At 40.1% G+C, this 19,740-nt stretch overlaps 1 protein-coding gene across 2 annotated transcripts in view; it reads right to left on the bottom strand.

Moving 5' to 3' along the window:
- LOC122562184 (guanine nucleotide-binding protein subunit alpha-13) overlaps positions 1-15,422 on the bottom strand; it is a 58,521-nt gene extending 43,099 nt beyond the window's left edge. Inside the window, exon 1 of one of the 2 annotated variants that reach the window (XM_043714821.1) lies at positions 14,554-15,422. In XM_043714821.1, coding sequence (XP_043570756.1) covers positions 14,554-15,075 — 522 coding nt within the window. In that variant the 5' untranslated portion in view covers positions 15,076-15,422. The remainder of the gene's footprint in view (positions 1-14,553) is intronic. The other variant, XM_043714820.1, reaches the window with a different exon arrangement.
- Positions 15,423-19,740: the final 4,318 nt, after the last annotated feature.

The raw sequence follows: 19,740 nt of genomic DNA, 5'->3' as shown, positions 1-19,740 counted from the left end.
GTTTCTGGACTAGGGGGGATAGGACAGTGTTGAGGTAGGTAGAGATGAGTTCAGTGGTGCAGGAGCATGCTGAGACAATGGGTCGGCCAGGTTGGTCAGGCTTGTGGATCTTGGGAAGGAGGTAGAACCGGGCAGTGCGGGGTTCCCGGACTATGAGGTTGGAAGCTGTGGGTGGGAGATCTCCTGAGGTGATGAGGTTCTGTATGGTCTGGGAGATGATGGTTTGGTGATGGGGGGTGGGGTCATGGTCAAGGGGGCGGTAGGAAGAGGTGTCCTCGAGTTGGTGTTTGGCTTCAGCGATGTAGAGGTCAGTGCGCCAGACTACCACTGCGCCCCCTTTGTCCGCTGGCTTGATGGTGAGGTCAGGATTGGAGCAGAGGGATTGGAGGGCTGCGCGTTGTGAGGGTGAGAGGTTGGAGTGGGGTCGACAGGTTGAGGCGGTTAATTCCGCTGGCTTGATGGGGATGTAGTTATAACCTAGTCTAGGATGGTATAGTCAAGGAATAGACATTTCTGTGGCCAAGATCAACAATTCTGAAGACTCTGTTTCCTGCTTGGTGCCCAAGTTCAGGTGATATCATCTAGGCTGCAGAAGAACTTAGCATTTGTAGGATGAGAAAGATTCATTTGTTGTGGTCCAAGCAGGTTCTACAATATAGGTAGTAAGAGGAAAGAGTTTCTGCTGATGGAATATGAGCAGCGAGGGGCTAAATTAAAATGCAGAACCAAAAAAGGCAATAATTTCTAGATTACTATCTGAGCCATGTGCTAATTGGTAAAAGGTCAACAAGCTTAAAGAGGTAAATATGTGGCATGTATAAAAGGCACTACACCACAATAATCGTGGAGGACTTCAATATGCAGGTGTACTGGGAAAAATCGGGTTAGGAGTGGATTCCAGGAAAGGAATCAATGGAATGCCGACAAGAAGTTTTGTTTTTAGGTGCAGCTTGTGGTGAAGCCCACAAGGGAACAGTAGTTCTGTCTCATTACACATCACCAAATCCAGACATGATTAGAGAGCTTAAGATGAAGGAACAACTAGGGGGCAGAGACCATAATTTGATAGAATTCATCCTAAGTTTGAAAGGGAGAAGCTTGAATTAGCTGTAAAGGTATCACAATTGAGTAAAGGTAACTATAAATACATGAGGGAGGTGTTGACCAAAGCTGATTGGAAGAGGAGCCTAGCAGAGAAGACAATGGAGCAATAATGGTAGGGGTTTCTGGAGGTAAATGAGAAAGCATAGCAAAAGTTCATCCCAAAGAAGAAAAAACATACCAAGGAGAGGATGAGACAACCATGGCTGACAAGTTAGGTCAGGGAAACTAAAAGCAAAAGAAAAAACATTCAATGTTGTGAAGATTAGTGGGTAACCAGGGGGGAGTAAGCCAACCAGTAAAATAAAAGACTACTAAGAATTAAAAAAAAACATAAAAAGCTTACAGAGAGGCAAGATGGGTACATCGGACCGCTGGAAAATGAGGCAGGGGGACTAGTATGGGGGCAAAGAAATGGCAGAGGAATTGAATATGTGAAATAGTGTTGGGGCAAGATATAGTATGAATGGAGCATTGGCTACCTGGCAGAAGGCACTGATGAAGTCTTTTTCAGAATGGCAGCTGGTGACTTGGAGTTCTGCAAGTGTCAGTGCTGGGACCACAACCATCCATATTATACATTAGCGATCTGCACAAAGGAACTGATGGCATTTTTGCGAAGTTGGCAGACAACATGAAGATAGGTAGAGGGAGGTTGTGTCGAGGAAGTGGGGAAGTTGCAGAAGGACTTGGATTGGCCAAATGAGTGAGCAAAGAAATGGCAGATGGAATACAATGCGGGATAGTGTGAGGTAATGCACTTTGGTGGAAAGAGGAGAGACATGGACTATTTTCTAAATAGGGAAAGATCAGAAATTTGAACTGGGACTTAGAAGTCAGACTTCAGGATTCTCTTAAGGCTAATGTGCAGGTTCAATTGACAGTTACAAAGTCAAATTGAATGTGAGCATTCATTTCAAAAGGGCTAGAATGCAACAGCAAAGATGTACCACTGAGGCTGAATAACGCTCTAGTCAGACCACAATTGGAATACTGTGAGCAGTTTTGGACTCCCTAAGGAAGGATGTGCTGGCCATGTGGGAATCCACAGGAGGTTTACAAAACGATCCTGAAGATGAAGGACTTATGATGTGAGGAACGGTTGAGGACTCTAGATCTGTACTCAACGTAATTTAGAAGGATGATGGGGATGTGATTGAAACTTACAGAATACTGACAGGCCTGAATAGAAATGGATATGGAGAAACTGTTTCCATTAGGAGGGTTAGGGCCTAAGGGTAAGGCCTCAAGAGTGAAGAGACAACCCTTTAGAACTGAGAGGAGGAATTCTTCAGTCAGAGGATGGGGAATCTGGGAACTCGTTGACACGTTAGGTGTGTGGAAGCCAAATTATTGAGTGTATTTAAGACAGATAGAGAGGCTCTTCATCAGGAAGGGGATCATACATTACAAGACAGAAGAATGGAGTTGACAAATGTATCAGTCATGACTCAATGGGCCAAATGGCCTAATTCTGTTTCTGTACTTTTATGGTGCTTGATTGTAAGTCCCTGCCATTTAAACTCCAGTACCTAAAATCACACTTGAAAATGTGTACAAACTGCTTGGTGCAATATTTATAATTAATACAGGCTCATGCTTTTTAAAATTCATGTTACTATTGATTGTAGGGTCAGTTGGCTGGACAGCTGGTTTGCAACGCAGAGTAATGCCCCAGTTTGGGTTCAATTTCCTGACTGGTTGAGGCCACCATGAAAGAATCTCTCTCAACTTCCCCTTCCCTGTGACATAGTAATCCTCAAGGCTCTATGGTCGCTTGAGCCAAGACAACTTTATTATTCTGTGTCACAAAAAGCTCTACAACCTTCAATTACTATCCTTTACAAAGCAACTTAAATCCAAATATTTATGATTACTTCAACTTTAGACAGTAGGATTAAAACTGATACCATGTTAATGTTTTGAGAGACAAGTCACACTATCTTCATGAAGTGTTACTAAACTTACTCTCTCAAAATGATAAACTAAAGAAAGGGACCAATTCAGAGTGATAGCCTCACAGTTGCCTTGTCATACTTCTCTGCAACTGCCAACAGCTTTTGCATGCTGCATTTAATTTAAATGAAGAATTAAAATAAATTTATTCTTCAAGGTCAGCAGTGTCCATTTTTTCCTGGTTTCGACCACAATTGTATTATGTTGTGCGAACTACTTAACATTGTCTATTTTGCTGGGTATGTGGCACTACAATTTGCACAAACTACAAATAAATTTACTTAATGATGCCAAAATCAGAACAAGTGGCTAATTTTGACAGTATTAGGCAAGAACGTTCAAAAGCTGATTGGGGGCAGATGTTCACAAGTAAAGGGACAGCTGGAAAATGGGAAGTCTTCAGAAATGAGATAATGAGAGCCCAGAGACAGTATATTCCTATTCGGGTGAAAGGAAAGGCTGATAGGTGGAGGGAATGCTGGATGACTAGGGAAATTGAGGGTTTGGAAAAGAAAAGCAAGGAAGCCTACATCAGATATAGACAAGACAAATCAAATGAACCTTAGAAGAGTATAAAGACAGTTGGAGTATACTTGAGGGAAATCAGGAGGGCGAAAAGGGGACGAGAAATAGCTTTGGCAAATAGGTTTAAGGAGAATCCAAAGGGTTTCTACAAATACATTAAGGACAAAAGGGCACCGAGGGAGAGAATAAGACCCCCTCAAATATCAGTAAGACGGCCTTTGTGTAGAGCCACAGGAGATGGGGGAGACACGAAGTGAGCATTTTGCATCAGTGTTTCCTGTGGAGAAGGACATGGAAAATATGATATAAAGAGAGACCGAAGGGGCAGAGGGAGGCACATGTATGGAATGAGCTGCCAGAGGAAGTGGTGGAGGCTAGTTCAATTGCAACATTTAAAAGACATCTGGGTGGGTATATGAATAGGAAGGGTTTGGAGGGATGTGGACCGGGTGCTGGCAGGTGGGACTAAATTGGGTGAGATATCGGATTGGCATGGACGTGTTGGACCTCAGGGTCTGTTTCCGTGCTGTACATCTATGAATTTATATAGAATGTAGGGAAATAGATGGTGACATCTTCAAAAATATCCACATTACAGAGGAGGAAGTGCTGGATGTTTTGAAACACAAAAGGTGGATAAATCCCCAGGACCTGATCTAGAACTCTGTGGGAAGCTAGAGAAGTAATTGCTGGGCCCCTTGCTAAAATATTTATAAGATCGATAGTCACAGGTGAAGTGCCAGAAGATCTGAAGTTGGTGAACGTGGTACGATTATTTAAGAAAGGTGGCAAGGACAAGCCAGGGAACTATAGACCGGTGAGCCTATTGTCGGTGGTAGGCAAGTTGCTGAGGGAGTCCTGAGGGACAGGATTTACATGTATTTGGAAAGGCAAGGACTGATTAGGGATAGTCAATGTGGCTTTGTGTGTGGGAAATCATTTCTCACAAACCTGATTATGTTTTTTGAAAAAGTAACAAAGAGGATTGATGAGGGCAGAGTGGAGGATGTGATCTGTATGGACCAGTAAGGCGTTCGACAAGGTTCCCCATGGGAGACTGGTTAGCAAAGTTGGATCTCATGGAATACAGGGAGAACTAGCCATTTGGACACAGAACTGGCTCAAAGGTAGAAGACAGAGGGTGGTGGTGGAGGGTTGTTTTTCAGACTGGAGGCCTGTGACCAGTTCATAGTCAGAGATGTACAGCATGGAAACAGACCCTTCGGTCCAACCCGTCCACGCCGACCAGATATCCCAACCGGATCTAGTCCCACCTGCCAGCACCCAGCCCATATCCCTCCAAACCCTTCTATTCATATACCCATCCAAATGCCTCTTTAATGTTGCAATTGTACCAGCCTCCACCACTTCCTCTGGCAGCTCATTCCTTACATGTACCACCCTTTGCGTGAAAACGTTGCCCCTTAGGTCTCTTTTATATCTTCCTCCTCTCACCCTAAACCTATGCCTTCTAGTTCTGGACTTCCCGACCCGAGGGAAAAGACTTTGTCTATTTATCCTATCCATGCCCCTCATAATTTTGTAAACCTCTATAAGGTCAGCCCTCAGCCTCCGACGCTCCAGGGAAAACAGCCCCAGCCTGTTCAGCCTCTCCCTGTAGCTCAGATCCTCCAACTCTGGCAACATCATTGTAAATCTTTTCTGAACCCTTTCAAGTTTCACAACATCTTTCCGATAGGAAGGAGACCAGAAATGCACGCAATATTCCAACAGTGGCCTAACCAATGTCCTGTACAGCTGCAACATGACCTCCCAACTCCTGTACTCAATATTCTGACTAATAAAGAAAAGCATACCAAACACCTCCTTCACTATCCTATCTACCTGTGACTCCACTTTCAAGGAGCTATGAACCGACACTCCAAGGTCTCTTTGTTTAGCAACACTCCCTAGGACCTTACCATTAAGTGTATAAGTCCTGCTAAGATCTGCTTTCCCAAAATGCAGCACCTCACATTTATCTGAACTAAACTCCATCTGCCACTTCTCAGCCCATTGGCCCATCTGGTCAAGATCCTGTTGTAATCTGAGGTAACCCTCTTCGCTGTCCACTACACCTCCAATTTTGGTGTCATCTGCAAACTTACCAACTGTACCTCTTATGCTCGCATCCAAATCATTTATGTAAATGACAAAAGTATAGGGCCCAGCACCGATCCTTGTGGCACTCCACTGGTCACAGGCTTCCAGTCTGAAAAACAACCCTCCACCACCACCCTCTGTCTTCTACCTTTGAGCCAGTTCTGTAACCAAATGGCTAGATCTCCCTGTATTCCATGAGATCTAACCTTGCTATCAGTCTCCCATGGGGAACCTTGTCGAACGCCTTACTGAAGTCCATATAGATCACATCTACTACTCTGCCCTCATCAATCTTCTTTGTTACTTCTTCAAAAAACTCAATCAAGTTTGTGAGACATGATTTCCCACGCACAAAGCCATGTTCAGAAATGAGATAATAATAATCCAGAAAAAGTATATTCCTGTCAGGGTGAAAGGGAAGGCTGGTAGGTATAGGGAATGCTGGATGACTAAAGAAATTGAGAGTTTGGTTAAGAAAAAGAAGGAAGCATATGTCAGGTATAGACAAAATAGATCGAGTGAATTCTTAGAGGAGTATAAAGAAAGTAGGAGTATACTTAAGAGGGAAACCAGGAGGGCAAAACGGGGACATGAGATAGCTTTGGCAAATAGAATTAAGGAGTGCCACAAGCATCTGTGACTCAAAATTAATTTCTTAAAGAACAAAATTTTCAGCTAGAAATTATAGCAGAAAACTATTAGATTATAGGATCGTGTCACAGTAACAAAGATACCAATTATTTCCAAGGGTTATGTCCTTCCCTTTATTACTTCTCTATCCTGCCCCAAGACTAATATAAAAACTACAATAAAATAAAGAACTGAGGACGCTAGAGATCTAAAATGAAAACAGAAAGCAATGGAGAAACTCAGCAAGTCTGGCAAAATCAACAAAGAGAGGCTCTGTTTCTTCAGCACTTTCTACCTCAAGCACCCACTGTCAATATTAAATACTGATCATGGTTGAGTAGTAGGAAGTTTATATTTCAATGCATCTTAAAAGTCGACCTTAAATATCACTGATATTTCAGTTCCCCATACCAAACGGCTTCTGGACATCTCCAAGTCTTTTCTCCCCCCCACGTGATAACCTTATGCTAAGAACACTAGCTAGAGGAGTCAGTCTTCCTGAATTTATATCACATTAACCCCTACCACCAGGAATGGCTCAAGACATTTTTTTACATTAGGCTCTGCTGAAATCACCACAGATATGAGATCCAACTTGACTACATCATGCTCCCAGGTTCCACTATCCAATGTAATTAGATTTTATGAAGCACATGTCCCTGTTGACCAAAATCTCTTGAGCTCTGAATTCTGGACTCAGCTGGAATCTCAATAAGATCTGAAGATTGTCAGTCAGCTGATATTCAAACTCAAGTGTTCATTCATAATATTTTGCCAAATCAAGAATTCTAAATTTCTTTCAACAGAATGGAGCGCCAAAGATCAAAAAATAGAAACCTGACATGGCCTGCCAAATGGGAACACCAAAATGTGTCAACTCAATTAATTTAGAATTTCTGAAGCAAATCAGTTTTATAAGCATACTGACTGTAAATTGCACTGGTTAAGAGTCATGATTCAATTGTAATTTCCAAAAGAGAACTGAAAACTACCTAAAGGGAAAAATTTGCAGGGCTATGTGGAAAGAGCACGGATTAGGACTAACTGGATTGCTCTTTCAAACAACTGATATAAGCATGAACTAAACAGTCTCTTCCTGCACAAAATGATTTTATGATTCCAAAACAAAACTGTCCACTCACTCAGATAAGATTTAAGAATCAGAATTCAGAATTAAACTGGAAGCAGATAACATGAGCAGGAATTAGAAAGAAAATATTAAACTGACAAAGAATAAATGAAAATTCAAACAGCAAAAGATAAAGAAATAGAAGGAATGAAAAATGTGCAGAAATTAAATGGGGAACTGTCACTTTGAAGAGATAGTTCAATTTAAAGAAACGTCTTTTTAAAAAGAGGACCATCACTTTATCCAAAGGAATTAATAAAATTTCCAATGTGAGCTTCTGAATTCAGAAAGAATGGCTTCCTTGATAGGGGTTTCTCAACGTTTCATGATTACATTTTGAAAATCAAATGCAGTTGGCAGCAGAAAAGAAATCAATTTGAACATGATGTTCTGAATAGAGAACCCTCCTTCGCCATTACTCATTTCAAGAACACTGCCAGTCAAAAAGGGAAGTGTTAAAACTGGCGGCAATAATGTATTTTTTTCAATTGCTGTATTTTCTGCTAATACTCACTGACTTCCTTTGACAATGTTATCACTTTATACCGACTTTCTAAAAAACAAACAGCAATTTCCTTGAAGCAAATTTACCCTATTATTGTTACTTTCCTTAAAATTTGAACACAAAAAAAAGATTTTGCAATGGAAGTACAGCAACTCTGAAAATTTTTTAAGTAAATATATTCTATAACTAGTGAACAAATTAGTATAGAAACGCTAACAGAAACTTACGAACATACACTGTAGAATTTCAAAGTTTTAAGGTGAACATTTCTTCAAATAGGAACTGGTGTTTTATCTAGTATACTTGATGCTCACTAATTCACTCTAAACCTCTTGACGTTTTTATTCTCCTTCCTTCACTGATCAAGGTCAGTGACTCATGCTGGGTTATGCTGTCACAAGTGCAGTCTCATACCTAAACTAAATGGATAACTCTGATCTAGTCAGCTATTCAGTAAAGAATAGTTTTGTTAAGAAGGCATAAGGTGTGTTAACTTTTATTGGTAGAGGGATTGAGTTTCAGAGCTATGAGGTCATGCTGCAGCTGTACAAAACTCTGGTGTGGCTGCACTTGGGAGTATTGCATGCAGTTCTGGTCACTGTATTATAGGAAGGATGTGCAAGCATTGGAAATGGTGAAAAGATTGACCAGGATGTTGCCTAGTATGGAGGCAAGGTCTTATGGGGAAAGACTGAGGGACTTGGAGCTGTTTTCATTAGAGAAGGTTAAGAGGTGACTTAATGAATGCATATAACATGATCAGAGGATTAGATAGAGTGGACAGTGAGAGCCTTTTTCTTCAGATAGTGATGGCTAGCACAAGGGGACATAGCTTTAAATTGAGGGATGATAGATTTAGAATAGATGTCAGAGGTAGATTCTTTACTCAGAATAATAAGGGCGTGGAATGTCCTGCCTGTAACATTAGTGGATTTGTCAACATTAAGGGCATTTAAATGGTCAGTGGATAAACATATAGATGATAATGGAATAGTGTAGGTTAAATGGACTTTAGATTGTTGCGCTGACCTGTGAAACCATCGAGGACCAAAGGGCCTGTACTGCACTGTAATGTCCTATGTTCTAAAGGAATATCTCAAAGTGAGCTTCTGCCCAATATGTACATGCTTCCCAACAAAAATCAATGGGCACCAAATCAACATGGGTACCATAATGAATTCCTTCTCTGCATCTTCATCCTAGGATTGTGAGGCAAGCTCAGTCCCTCAGCAGCCCAGACTGAAATTGACTAAACACATAGCAAAGAACATACGCCAGGACTTTCTAAGGTCAAAAATTAAGCCAACGAACTACGACAAACTGCTTCTCATTTTTAAATTAGCATATTTTAGACACTGTTGCAAGCTAAATTTTAAAGCCTTTTCCTCCCCCTTTGGCATCATTAGATGAGTGTGTCCTCATTTCAAAAGTGTACTGAGATTCTGGCACCCACTATTTCATGTTTAAACGGAGAATGACTGCAGAACTGAGAGGAGAAGGGGATCTGGGTATGCTGGCACATGAATTCTAAAATAAAAGTGTACAGGTTACAAATTAATAGGAAGATGCATGGAATACTGCCTTTTATTGAAAGGGGAATGGAACAGTGAGGCAGACTTTTGTTGCAGGCCTTGGTGAGATCACATCCAAGTAGTGGGCAAGTTTAGTCTCTTTATAGCACTAGAAGCAGTTCAGAGATTTGCATGATCTTTCCCGGGATGAAGGCTGTATTCTATGAAGAAAAGTCGAACAGATTGTGCTTATATTCATCAGAGTTCAGAAGAATGATTGATTATTTTACTGAAACATTATAAAATTCTGAGAGGAGTTGGTAGTGCGAACACTGAGAATATTCCTTCTTATAACAGAGACTAGAACTAAGTTACACAGTTTAACAAGTGGTCGTGATGATTTTTTTTCCCTGAGTACTTGGTCCGTGGAATTTTCATTCCCAGATAGCCACAGAGACCAGCTAATCAAGTGTATTAAAGAGTGTTCATTTGATTTGCAATCAGACTAGGGAGTCCAGAGTTATTGATGGACTGGGGCAGACAAAGTGAAATTAAGGCCACAATCAGTTCAGTGAGGACCACCAAGGCTAATCTTCCACAAGTTGATATTCAACCTCAGACACACTCCTTTACCCACCCAAAAGGAAGTTGTTACATCTCTAATGTAATAAGATTTCACATATGATACTGATTCAGTTAAGTTGTGACAGTCACCAACCTAACCCAAGATTTTGTCATATTATACCAAGCACTTTGTGAATTGCACAGCTGTAAACTGCACTTGAACAGGAGGATTCAGTTTTTAAAATAAATTTCCTGCAATACAGTTAAATTTCTATTCCAAAAAGTTATGAAGCGTCCAGAGTCAATGGTCTGTGTTTGGTTTTTGGCTGTAGAATCGCAAATTCTAGAAACCAGAACCTATTTTCTCTTTCCACACGTTTTGAGATTAAATATAAAATTAAGTCTAATATATGCATTTGGTATAAAACTCTGGCAATGTCTAACACTGCAGTCTAGAACCCAGAATCACTGATGCTGATACATTAGATCGAGTAAATGGTACCAAAAATCACATTGTTGACAATGTGTTTGAGCTAAAAGCTGAGAATTTTAACTTGTTAGTAATTATAAATTTAAATTACTCTCACATATGCAGAACTGACAGCTCTGCCAAGCTTAAATCTAAAATTCCAAATCACACCAGTGAATGTTTCCACTGCACTAGATGCAATGAAAACATCAAAAATCCTATGGTGGAAACAACAATTCCTTGTCCTGTCTTTTTTACATCATAATTTTTCAAATATAAAATCTCAAGTTCATATCAGGAAATTAACATTGGCGCTTTATAAGTATATTAACATTGGCGCTCTGCCATTTTTAAAAAATACCCAGAGGGTAAAAATGGTTAAAAGGATCCCTGTGACGATTTTAAAAGAAAGGCAGAAAGAAAAAGTTATTGTAGTGAACACAATCAATATGCGGGACCAGAGTCAGAAGACTAAAGGGCAAATGACTAAATTGTGGAACTTACGGAAGTTGCTAAAATAAGTGGACTGAGGGAATAGGGTGGATTTTGAAAGAAGGATATGATTTGCAATTTGATGTGTTGTGACTTAGAAAATAAATAATAGCTAATAAAGATAGCTAATCAGTCCATGTGTCAAAAGTAAAGTTGAGGTGAGCATCGGAAAGAGATTAGAAGCAAAATGACATAGCTAGTTGTCTCAGTGGAAGAAAACAAAAGATCAGGGCTCAAGTACAAATTGAAAAACATTTTCTTCCTTTACGATCCTTGCCCTCTGAGCGATCAAATGGGATAAATCAGCAAAATTGAACTTGTCAGTTCAGCAGAACTTCAAAAAATCTGACAATTACAACATTTTGAACAGAACTGAATCTGTACAGATCCCAGAGACTGCAACAATTAAAATTGTTGATGTAAACTCAAATGCTAATATTCTGAACCCTAAAGTAATTAAATCAATACCAGTATGGAACTATATGCAGAAAATGAAGCCACTGGCCTGTAAGCTGGTGTAATCTTGAAAGTTACTTTATAAATTAATTTTAAAATGATCATTCTTATCAAAGCAATATATTTAATGAAATTAAATGTTTTTGAATCAAAGAAACAAATCAGAAATCTAAAATTTAAGCAGACAACTTACATGAAATCGAACAGGTGAAAATCAAAGTAAGAATCACATGCCAAGAAGAGGTCAAGGACAAAACACAATAAAACAGGGGACCAAGTGCAGGGGAGGTGGTGGGAAGTTGTCTGAGGAAGGGGGGTAAAGGAGGCTGAGACCAAGGACAGAGGGGAGCAAAGCAAGGGAGACAGACAGAGACACAGATACATGCAGAGAGACAATTTTCTTCTTGCTTAATTGTTGCACATGATAAAGTAAATGTTAAATGCAACACCGTGTATTTCATATCCATGTCCAAATCACAGTTCTAATCGTTATACAGGATGTTAACTCATTGCTGTGCTTTTTAAAACCTAAAATGCGATTTGATAAGAGCCACAAATTTTCAATTTATTGGAATGTAGAATCAATCCACTTTCATTAATCTTTGCACATGTGCAGCAAAATACTCGAAAATTGTTTCTTTTAAAATTCCTGGTTTGTTGTTAAGTGCAAATATTTAACAGAAGTCAATATATCATTAATGTTCCTAACACACAATAATTGCAAAGCATTCAAAAAGTCTTTGTTTTTGTGTTTCATGATTCCTTTTGTTTCATGCCCTGCTTTCATTTCTCCACAACTAATTGCTCTTTAGCTGAGATACTTGACAGTGTTTTAAAACACTATTTCCACATTCCCCACAGAATTAGTGAAATACAGACATTAGCACCAAATACAATGAATCAATACATGCATAGTTAAACTATTATTTTCACTGAATGACCCTCAGTTCTTAAAACTTGCTAGAATTTGAAACAAAATTTGAGGACAATTTAAATATTTACAGTTTTATGACCAGTCTTATTAGAAGACTAGTCAAGATCTATGAACTTTATAATTGATCAATTTGCAAAGGAAGACTAGATTATCTTACAATTTTAGCCAAATGAGCACAATAAAGAATTTAACCATTTACAATAATTTTCAAATGCTGCAAATCAGTGTATATTCAGGTGAATATAAAGAATGAAGCATCAGTATTGTTTAGTTCAAAACGTACTTGGTTTGGGTTTAAAAGAAATTGGTTTTACCAGAGTTTCAAGACATACAGCCTGTAAAATTCAACAACATTATTCTGAAGGATTATACTGCCAGTTCAAACAGGGGACGCAACGGTCTCACTTCTGAAGTGGGGGTGAGGGTAATTCAAATTCCTACATTGACTATGACTCCAATTCACTTGTCTTTGTTGTATTCTACCAGCTCTTGACCACATGTAAATTCAGATTAAGGAAAAAAGGATGCATGCTATTTTACCTCATTGAATCACACTATCAACGAATCATAACAGCTTCATCGGCGGTTAGAAATATGCACCATTGAGCTCACCCACTCCCAGATTTGGGATTATAAAATGCCTGCCTGGGTTAAATAAAATGCAAAAAAATTCCACAGATGACAATGACAGATATAGGAAAGTCACTTTCTAAATCAAACATACTAGATTTGCAGTCGGATTCTAGGGAAACAATGATGAAATTATACAGTACCAAAGAGGTCCCTCAGCCCATCAAGTCTGCACCAAGAAAACAAATCTAGGTTAAATCTACACAAGTCTTACTTCCTGGCATTTGGCCAATAGCCTTGAATAAGATATTTCAAGTACCCATCCAAGATTTTTATAAACAAAAAATTATGAGGCTTCCCACCTCCACTACCCTACCTATCTACTCAAAACCTCCCCGCGCCCCCATGATACTGCATTCCAGATTCTAATCACCCTCTGGATAAAAAAATCTTCTCCTCAAATCCCATCTAAAGTTCTGCCTTTCTTCTTAAATTTTGCTCCCTTAAGTCAATTTTAAGTCTGATAATTCACAACAATGCTATAGGCCTCATCTACTCTTAAGAACTAATTTTTGATTTCACTTCCTCTCTCACTACATTTGCTAATTATATCTATCTATTCAAAAGAAACCCCTTTGAAGTCATCACACCCACCCAAGTTACGTCATGCATAAAGTGTTGATTTCTCATAACTTCAAAACATTTTGCACACTACTTTACTCAGACTGGAAAAAACTGTACTGTCCATTTGACTGTTAGCAGGACATTAGTAAACTGCTATTGTTTTAAAACACGTAATCTATAGTCCTAACAAGCTTGAAACATGCTGGTTACACTTATTGTAACAAGCTTGGATATTAAAGGCAAAATTAAACTTTATTTTATTCAGCCTTACTAGTTTATTAGTATGTTAAATAATTACTCTCCAAATAAATCAGCTAACATTTCACAAGTACATAAATTTGTCACTTTTCTCAATGATGGGTACACCTTTATCAATTTCTGATCACAGTCGAAAACAGATTTAAAAGGATGGATTATAACACAGTATTAGTCAAAAATGTAAAGGCAACAAATATTAGTCACAAAAGTTACTTATTTGTTAAGATGTGGCGAATTTCAATATTATCGGTACGTTTCAAATACAATCATGAGTACAAGGGTTAAATGGCAGAAACTACACAAATTTAACTCTGTACTCCTCCATAAAAGTTTAAATATGATGAAGTTTAAAAGTCCGAGGCACTTTCGATCTTCAAACTCCATACAGTATATACGAATAAACGTGCGCCTTGTATATACATTTACGTCCAACGAATAGGGAAAGATTAATTGCGGTTGAACAAAACTTTAAATTTATATAAAAGTTTGACAATAATGGAGAGTGGATGAGGTTATTTCTAAAAAGAACCTACAGCGTCAAAAAGATCCTAAGTGAGCGTCTTAGTTTATGAAGTTTATTGGAGACTAGAGAATTTAACCATACAAGCCCCCCCACCCGCCCAAAGCTGCCACTCGAACACACCCTCCAGGAAGCGGAGGGCTTCTCGTTCCGTTCCCCAGGGCCTTTCAAAGCCCGCGTACTTTCCCCGGCTCCGAGTTACTCACCAGCTGGAACTCCCTGCGTCTGTCGTAAGCGTTCTGGATACCACTATCTGCCCATAGCGATCTGATGGCCGGCAAGTAATTGAGAAAAACCCGCGTCTCCATGAGGCCCGCGGCGGCCCCGGTCAACGCCCTGGTGTCGAAACTCATCAGGACATCGCCGTTCTGCTGGTTGCCGGGGTCTCCCCAAGGGATGCGGAGCTTTTCCCTGGCGTCTACCAGGACTCGGATCCCCTTCAAGATGTTACTGTAGATGGTCCCCCTGAACTCCTCTTTGGCCTTCTGGTCGAAGTCCTGGCCATGAATAATTCGCATCTGCTTGAGGAAAGTGCTTTTGCCGCTCTCGCCGGCCCCGAGCAGCAGGATCTTCACCAGCCGCCGCACATAGGTCTTATCCCGCGAGATGAGCTCGTCGATCTGCTTGCTCTTGCGGAGCTGTTCGGCCTCTCGCTGGGTGAGGACGCAACTCGGAAAACAAGCGGCCAGGAGGGAGCGGGACGGCAGGAAATCCGCCATCTTTAGCATTCGATAACATAGTGAGGGGGGGCGCGGGCACGAGGCGCGTTACCGCCGCCCACGTTGGGCGAACGTTCAACGTCACGCACACGCACTGACCTCGCTGGAGCGCCACCACCGGCTGGAGGACCAATATCGGTGCTCTGCGCTCAGAAGGTGGAACTGTTCCATCAATCCCCAGATTATTCTTCCAAGTTATGCATGTGCACAATGTGATTCGGGGGAAATCAGGTGTTAGTGGTTATAAGTGAGAATTCGGTATCAGGAAAGAGCTACAGTTAATGCAATACAACAAAGTATTATAAAACAAAAACAGAAGTTGCTGGAGAAAGTCAGCAGGTCTGGCAGCATCGGTGGAGAGAAAACAGAATAGCGTTCCTTCGGAACTAATGGCAACTAGGAAATTGCTCACTGCTTTCTCTCCACAGATGCTGCCAGACTTGTTGAATTTCTGTTTTTGATTTAGATATCTAGCGTCTGCTGTTCTTTTCTTTTTTAAAGCATTATAAAAATCATAGAAATATACATGACAGAAGAGGCCCATCAATTCTTCAGCCCAAAAATATACTACTACCTACACTAGTCTTACTTTCCTGCAGTAGGCCCATTGAATGTTATGACAAGTACTTTTTAAAGTTGTGAAGTTTCCCACCTCAACCATCCTCCCAGGCAGTGCATTCCAGATTCCCACCACCAACCGTCATTCCTGATGAAGAGCTTATGCTTGAAACATCGACTCTCCTGCTCCTCAGATGCTGCCTGACCGGCTGTGCTTTTCCAGTACCACACTTTTTGACTCTGATCTCCAGTATCTGCAGTCCTCACGTTCTCCTAGATTCCCACCAGGTGAAAAATCTTTTCCTCAAATCCCCTCTAAACCTTCTGCCTTTTACTTTAAAATTATGCCTCCTTGTTATTGACCCTTCGACCAAGGGGAACACCTGCTTTCTATTCAATCTGTCCCTGCCTCTCATAATCTTATGTAATTCAAACAGGTTCCCCCCTCAAGCTTCTCTGTCCTAAGAAAACAAACCGAGTTTATTATCTGGTGTGCATCTGAGATACCTGTGAGGTGCTCATCCTTTTGCGCTTGCACCCCTGTCCCAAGAAAGCCTTTTGGTGAAACGCTCTCATATCTAACTGTTCTTCTCACTGTGACAAAAGGTTATGATGGTGCATGAGCTGCTGAGTGTTGTAGCTTCATTTATGTTTATTCGTAAACCCTGACAGATTGAGAGGTGCACATTGGAGCCACATTGACAGCTGCAACAAAATGAGAGACATTGCACATGAGGCATTTGATGGAGTTTTGGACACCCAACCCCCTGTGCTGCAGCCCTTTGCAGATATTAAGTAGTCATCATTAGTCTAGCTTTTATGCCAGATGGTTGTTGAATTTATTGTCAGCTCCTGAAATTGAAGGATTGCAAAGGTTAGTAAAATAATTTATTTCATATCCACTTATTTTATTCCAAAGCAGCAGAGTCAAGCACTGACAATCACACAGTGTCACTTAGTTTAGTCTTCATCCAAAGGTGTACAGCTCGATATTTAAATTGATTTGCAATTTGTTTATTTTGTGCTGTTCTTAACTAACATTTGTAATTTGTTTCTAGTTTTTAAAGTTCTGAATAAGGATTAGGAAGCCTTTCCATAACCCTTATAATATTTGTGATGACTAGTTAATTTCCTGTTAGTATTGTGAATACTTAGTCAGAAGTTGCAATATTTTATATTAGTGGAAAAATCAACTAGGAGAAAGTGAGGACTGCAGATGCTGGAGATCAGAGCTGAAAAATGTGTTGCTGGAAAAGCGCAGCGGGTCAGGCAGCATCCAAGGAGCAGGAGAATCGAAGAAGGGCTTATGCCCGAAACGTCGATTCTCCTGCTCCTTGGATGCTGCCTGACCTGCTGCGCTTTTCCAGCAACACATTTTTCAACCTTTATATTAGTGGAGTAAGAGTAATGTTCTATCCCAGCTCCCAACACACGAAACGATTCAACCATCAAAACAGCTTATTTCCATATTCAGGTTCGACTTATTTTTGATCAAATTTACCTTATTTGCAACTTATCTACAATCATGAGGTCTGCTTTCTTGCTCATGCTGTGGATACTTTTTGTTGGTCTGACCTGAAAACATAGGAGCGTAAGTGGACCATTAGCCTATCAAGTCCACTCTGCTATTCTAAAGAGATCATGACTAACATAATCCTCAACTCCACTTTGCTTTATTGCTGTGTGATTAAGTAAAATCAGCGGTTTGTTTGTTCTTTGGATATAGACCTCTGCACTTATTAATATTGTTATCCTCACCTTTTCCTTAATTTCCTGTGTTTTACATATTTTCTCTCATTTTAGCAGTTCCTGTTTTATTATTGTTCCTGTTTTTCTTGTCAATGCTTTCTGGAACAATGCTCCACAGGGTAACTGAGTAAGGGAAACAAACTGTTGAAAAGTTTGAGAGATCAGGAGGGAATAGTATGGAAGAAGCACTTAGAAATCAGACAAAAGTAAGTAGAATAGTTTCAGAAGAGATATTATTGGGGAGACAATGATGTAGTGGTATTATCGCAAAACTATTAATCCAGAAACCCAGTTAATACGCTGGGGACCAAGGTTCGAATGAAGGAATTTGAATTCAATTTTAAAAAAACAGAAATTAAGAACCTGCTGATGACCATGAAACCATTGTTGATTGTTGGAAAAACTAATTAATATCCTTCAGGGAAGGAAATCTGTCATCCTCACCTGGTCTGGACTACATGTGGCTCCAGACCCACAGCAATATAGTTGACTCTCAATTGCCCTCAGAAATAGCCTAGCAAGCCTACCAATCACTACAAAGTCTCAAAGAAATGAAACTGGAAAACTCATCTGGCATCAATTTATGCACCGGAAAAGTCAACACAGAAACTGCCCTGTCGACCCTGTCCTCCTTACGAACATCTGGGTGCTACTGCCAAAATTGGAAGAGCTATCTCATGGACCAGTCAAGCAACAGTCTAACATAGTCATATTCATAGAATGATACCTTACAGACAATATCCCAGGACAAAGCAGTCCACTTGATTGGCACCACATTCACAAACATCCACTCCGTCCACCACTGATGCTCAGTAGCAGCAGTGTGTATTATCTACGAGATGCACTGCAGACACTCACCAAAGATCCTCAGACAGCACCTTCTATACCTACAACCATTTCCATCTAGAAGGACAAGGGCGGCAGATACATGGGAACATCACCATCTTCAAGCCATTCACCATCCTGACTTTGAAATATAACATGTTCCTTCGCTGTTGCTGAGTCAAAATCCTGGAATTCCCTCCCTAATAGTATTCTGGGTCAACCCACAGTTGGTGGACTACAGCAGTTCAAGAAGGCAGACCACCGTCACCTTCTCAAGGGCAATTAGGGATGGGCAATAAATGCTGGCCAGCTAGCAATGTCCACATCTCACAAATGAATAAAAAGTGTTCTTGGAAATTGTATTGCTGGACAGAGCTAGCCAAACAAATATCTTGCCCTTTTGGAATTTACAAGAAAATAAAATGTTTCAGCCAAATTTGTGGGTGAATTGTTTTTTTTAATATGTTTTATTTTTAAAGGCTATAGTGAAGGAGGCAATGAATGCGAGAGAAATGTTTTCTTCCTTCATTAATGGAATGAGGGCATCGCTGGCTGCGCCAGCTTTTCCGTCCCATCCTAGGTTGTCCTTGAGAAAATGGTGATGAACTGCTTTCTTGAATTGCTGCATTCCATGCGTTGTAGGTAGACCCATGGTCCCATTAGGGAGGGAGTTATGCAGTTTTTCTGCTCTTTTGATAATGTAATTGGACAGAAAATTTGGTGGAGGGGATAGAATATGATTCATTACTTTCAACTAGAAATGGGAAAAATGCAGTTTCTTATCTAATGAGCAAAGTGAAAATTGACAGTGTTCAGAATTGATATTTATACTTAAAGACCATTGAAAAACTGGAAGGTGTGGAATGGTTTGGAAATTTCCTAAATTGAAAAGGGTTTTTAATCATATATTGTCTCAGAAATGAAGTCAACAGTTTAATGTGTGCTATGGCTTATCTGCTGTCTATAGAAAGTCAAGAGACTTTCGTAAAAAGACAAGAAAGCTTTTAGGGAGATAACAGATAGGCACTTATGCCTCTTATTTGCTGAAAAACCTGGCTATGAAAAGACTATGGGGACCTCTATGCCAGTGGTTCCTACTGACCTTTGTGGACTTAGTTTTCTGTTTTACAGTGATCTCGACAGTGAGTAATGAAGAAACTCCAGGAGATGCAAGTCTCCATCCTTCCCTCTCAGCAGAGATTTCTGAGAACCTGAAAGTTTCCAAATATCAGTATTTCGGACTATATTACCAACACTAAAAGGCTGATATATTGTTATTTTCAAAAGTCTCTGATCCAGCTTGATTTCAATCCAAAGTGAACATCTTCCACCAGTTTACAGCTTCCAGTAATTCAATTTTGTTGACAGGAAATCAGATGGACCATGAGAAGTAATGAAATTACCTTCTTTGTTTTCTGACATTTTGGTCAACAGAAATTATTTTCTCCCTTGACCTTTTTTCTAAAAAAAATCTCTGCAGTGATGGTTATCTTTTGTGTCCATGTTGGGACTAAGGGGCTATAGTTCTAATTCTGAACTAGA

This window comes from Chiloscyllium plagiosum, chromosome 24, assembly GCF_004010195.1.
Source record: "Chiloscyllium plagiosum isolate BGI_BamShark_2017 chromosome 24, ASM401019v2, whole genome shotgun sequence".
NCBI classification, from domain to species: Eukaryota; Metazoa; Chordata; class Chondrichthyes; order Orectolobiformes; family Hemiscylliidae; genus Chiloscyllium; species Chiloscyllium plagiosum.
Note: the sequence above shows the minus strand (reverse complement) of the source record. Positions and strands in the feature narration are given on the sequence as shown.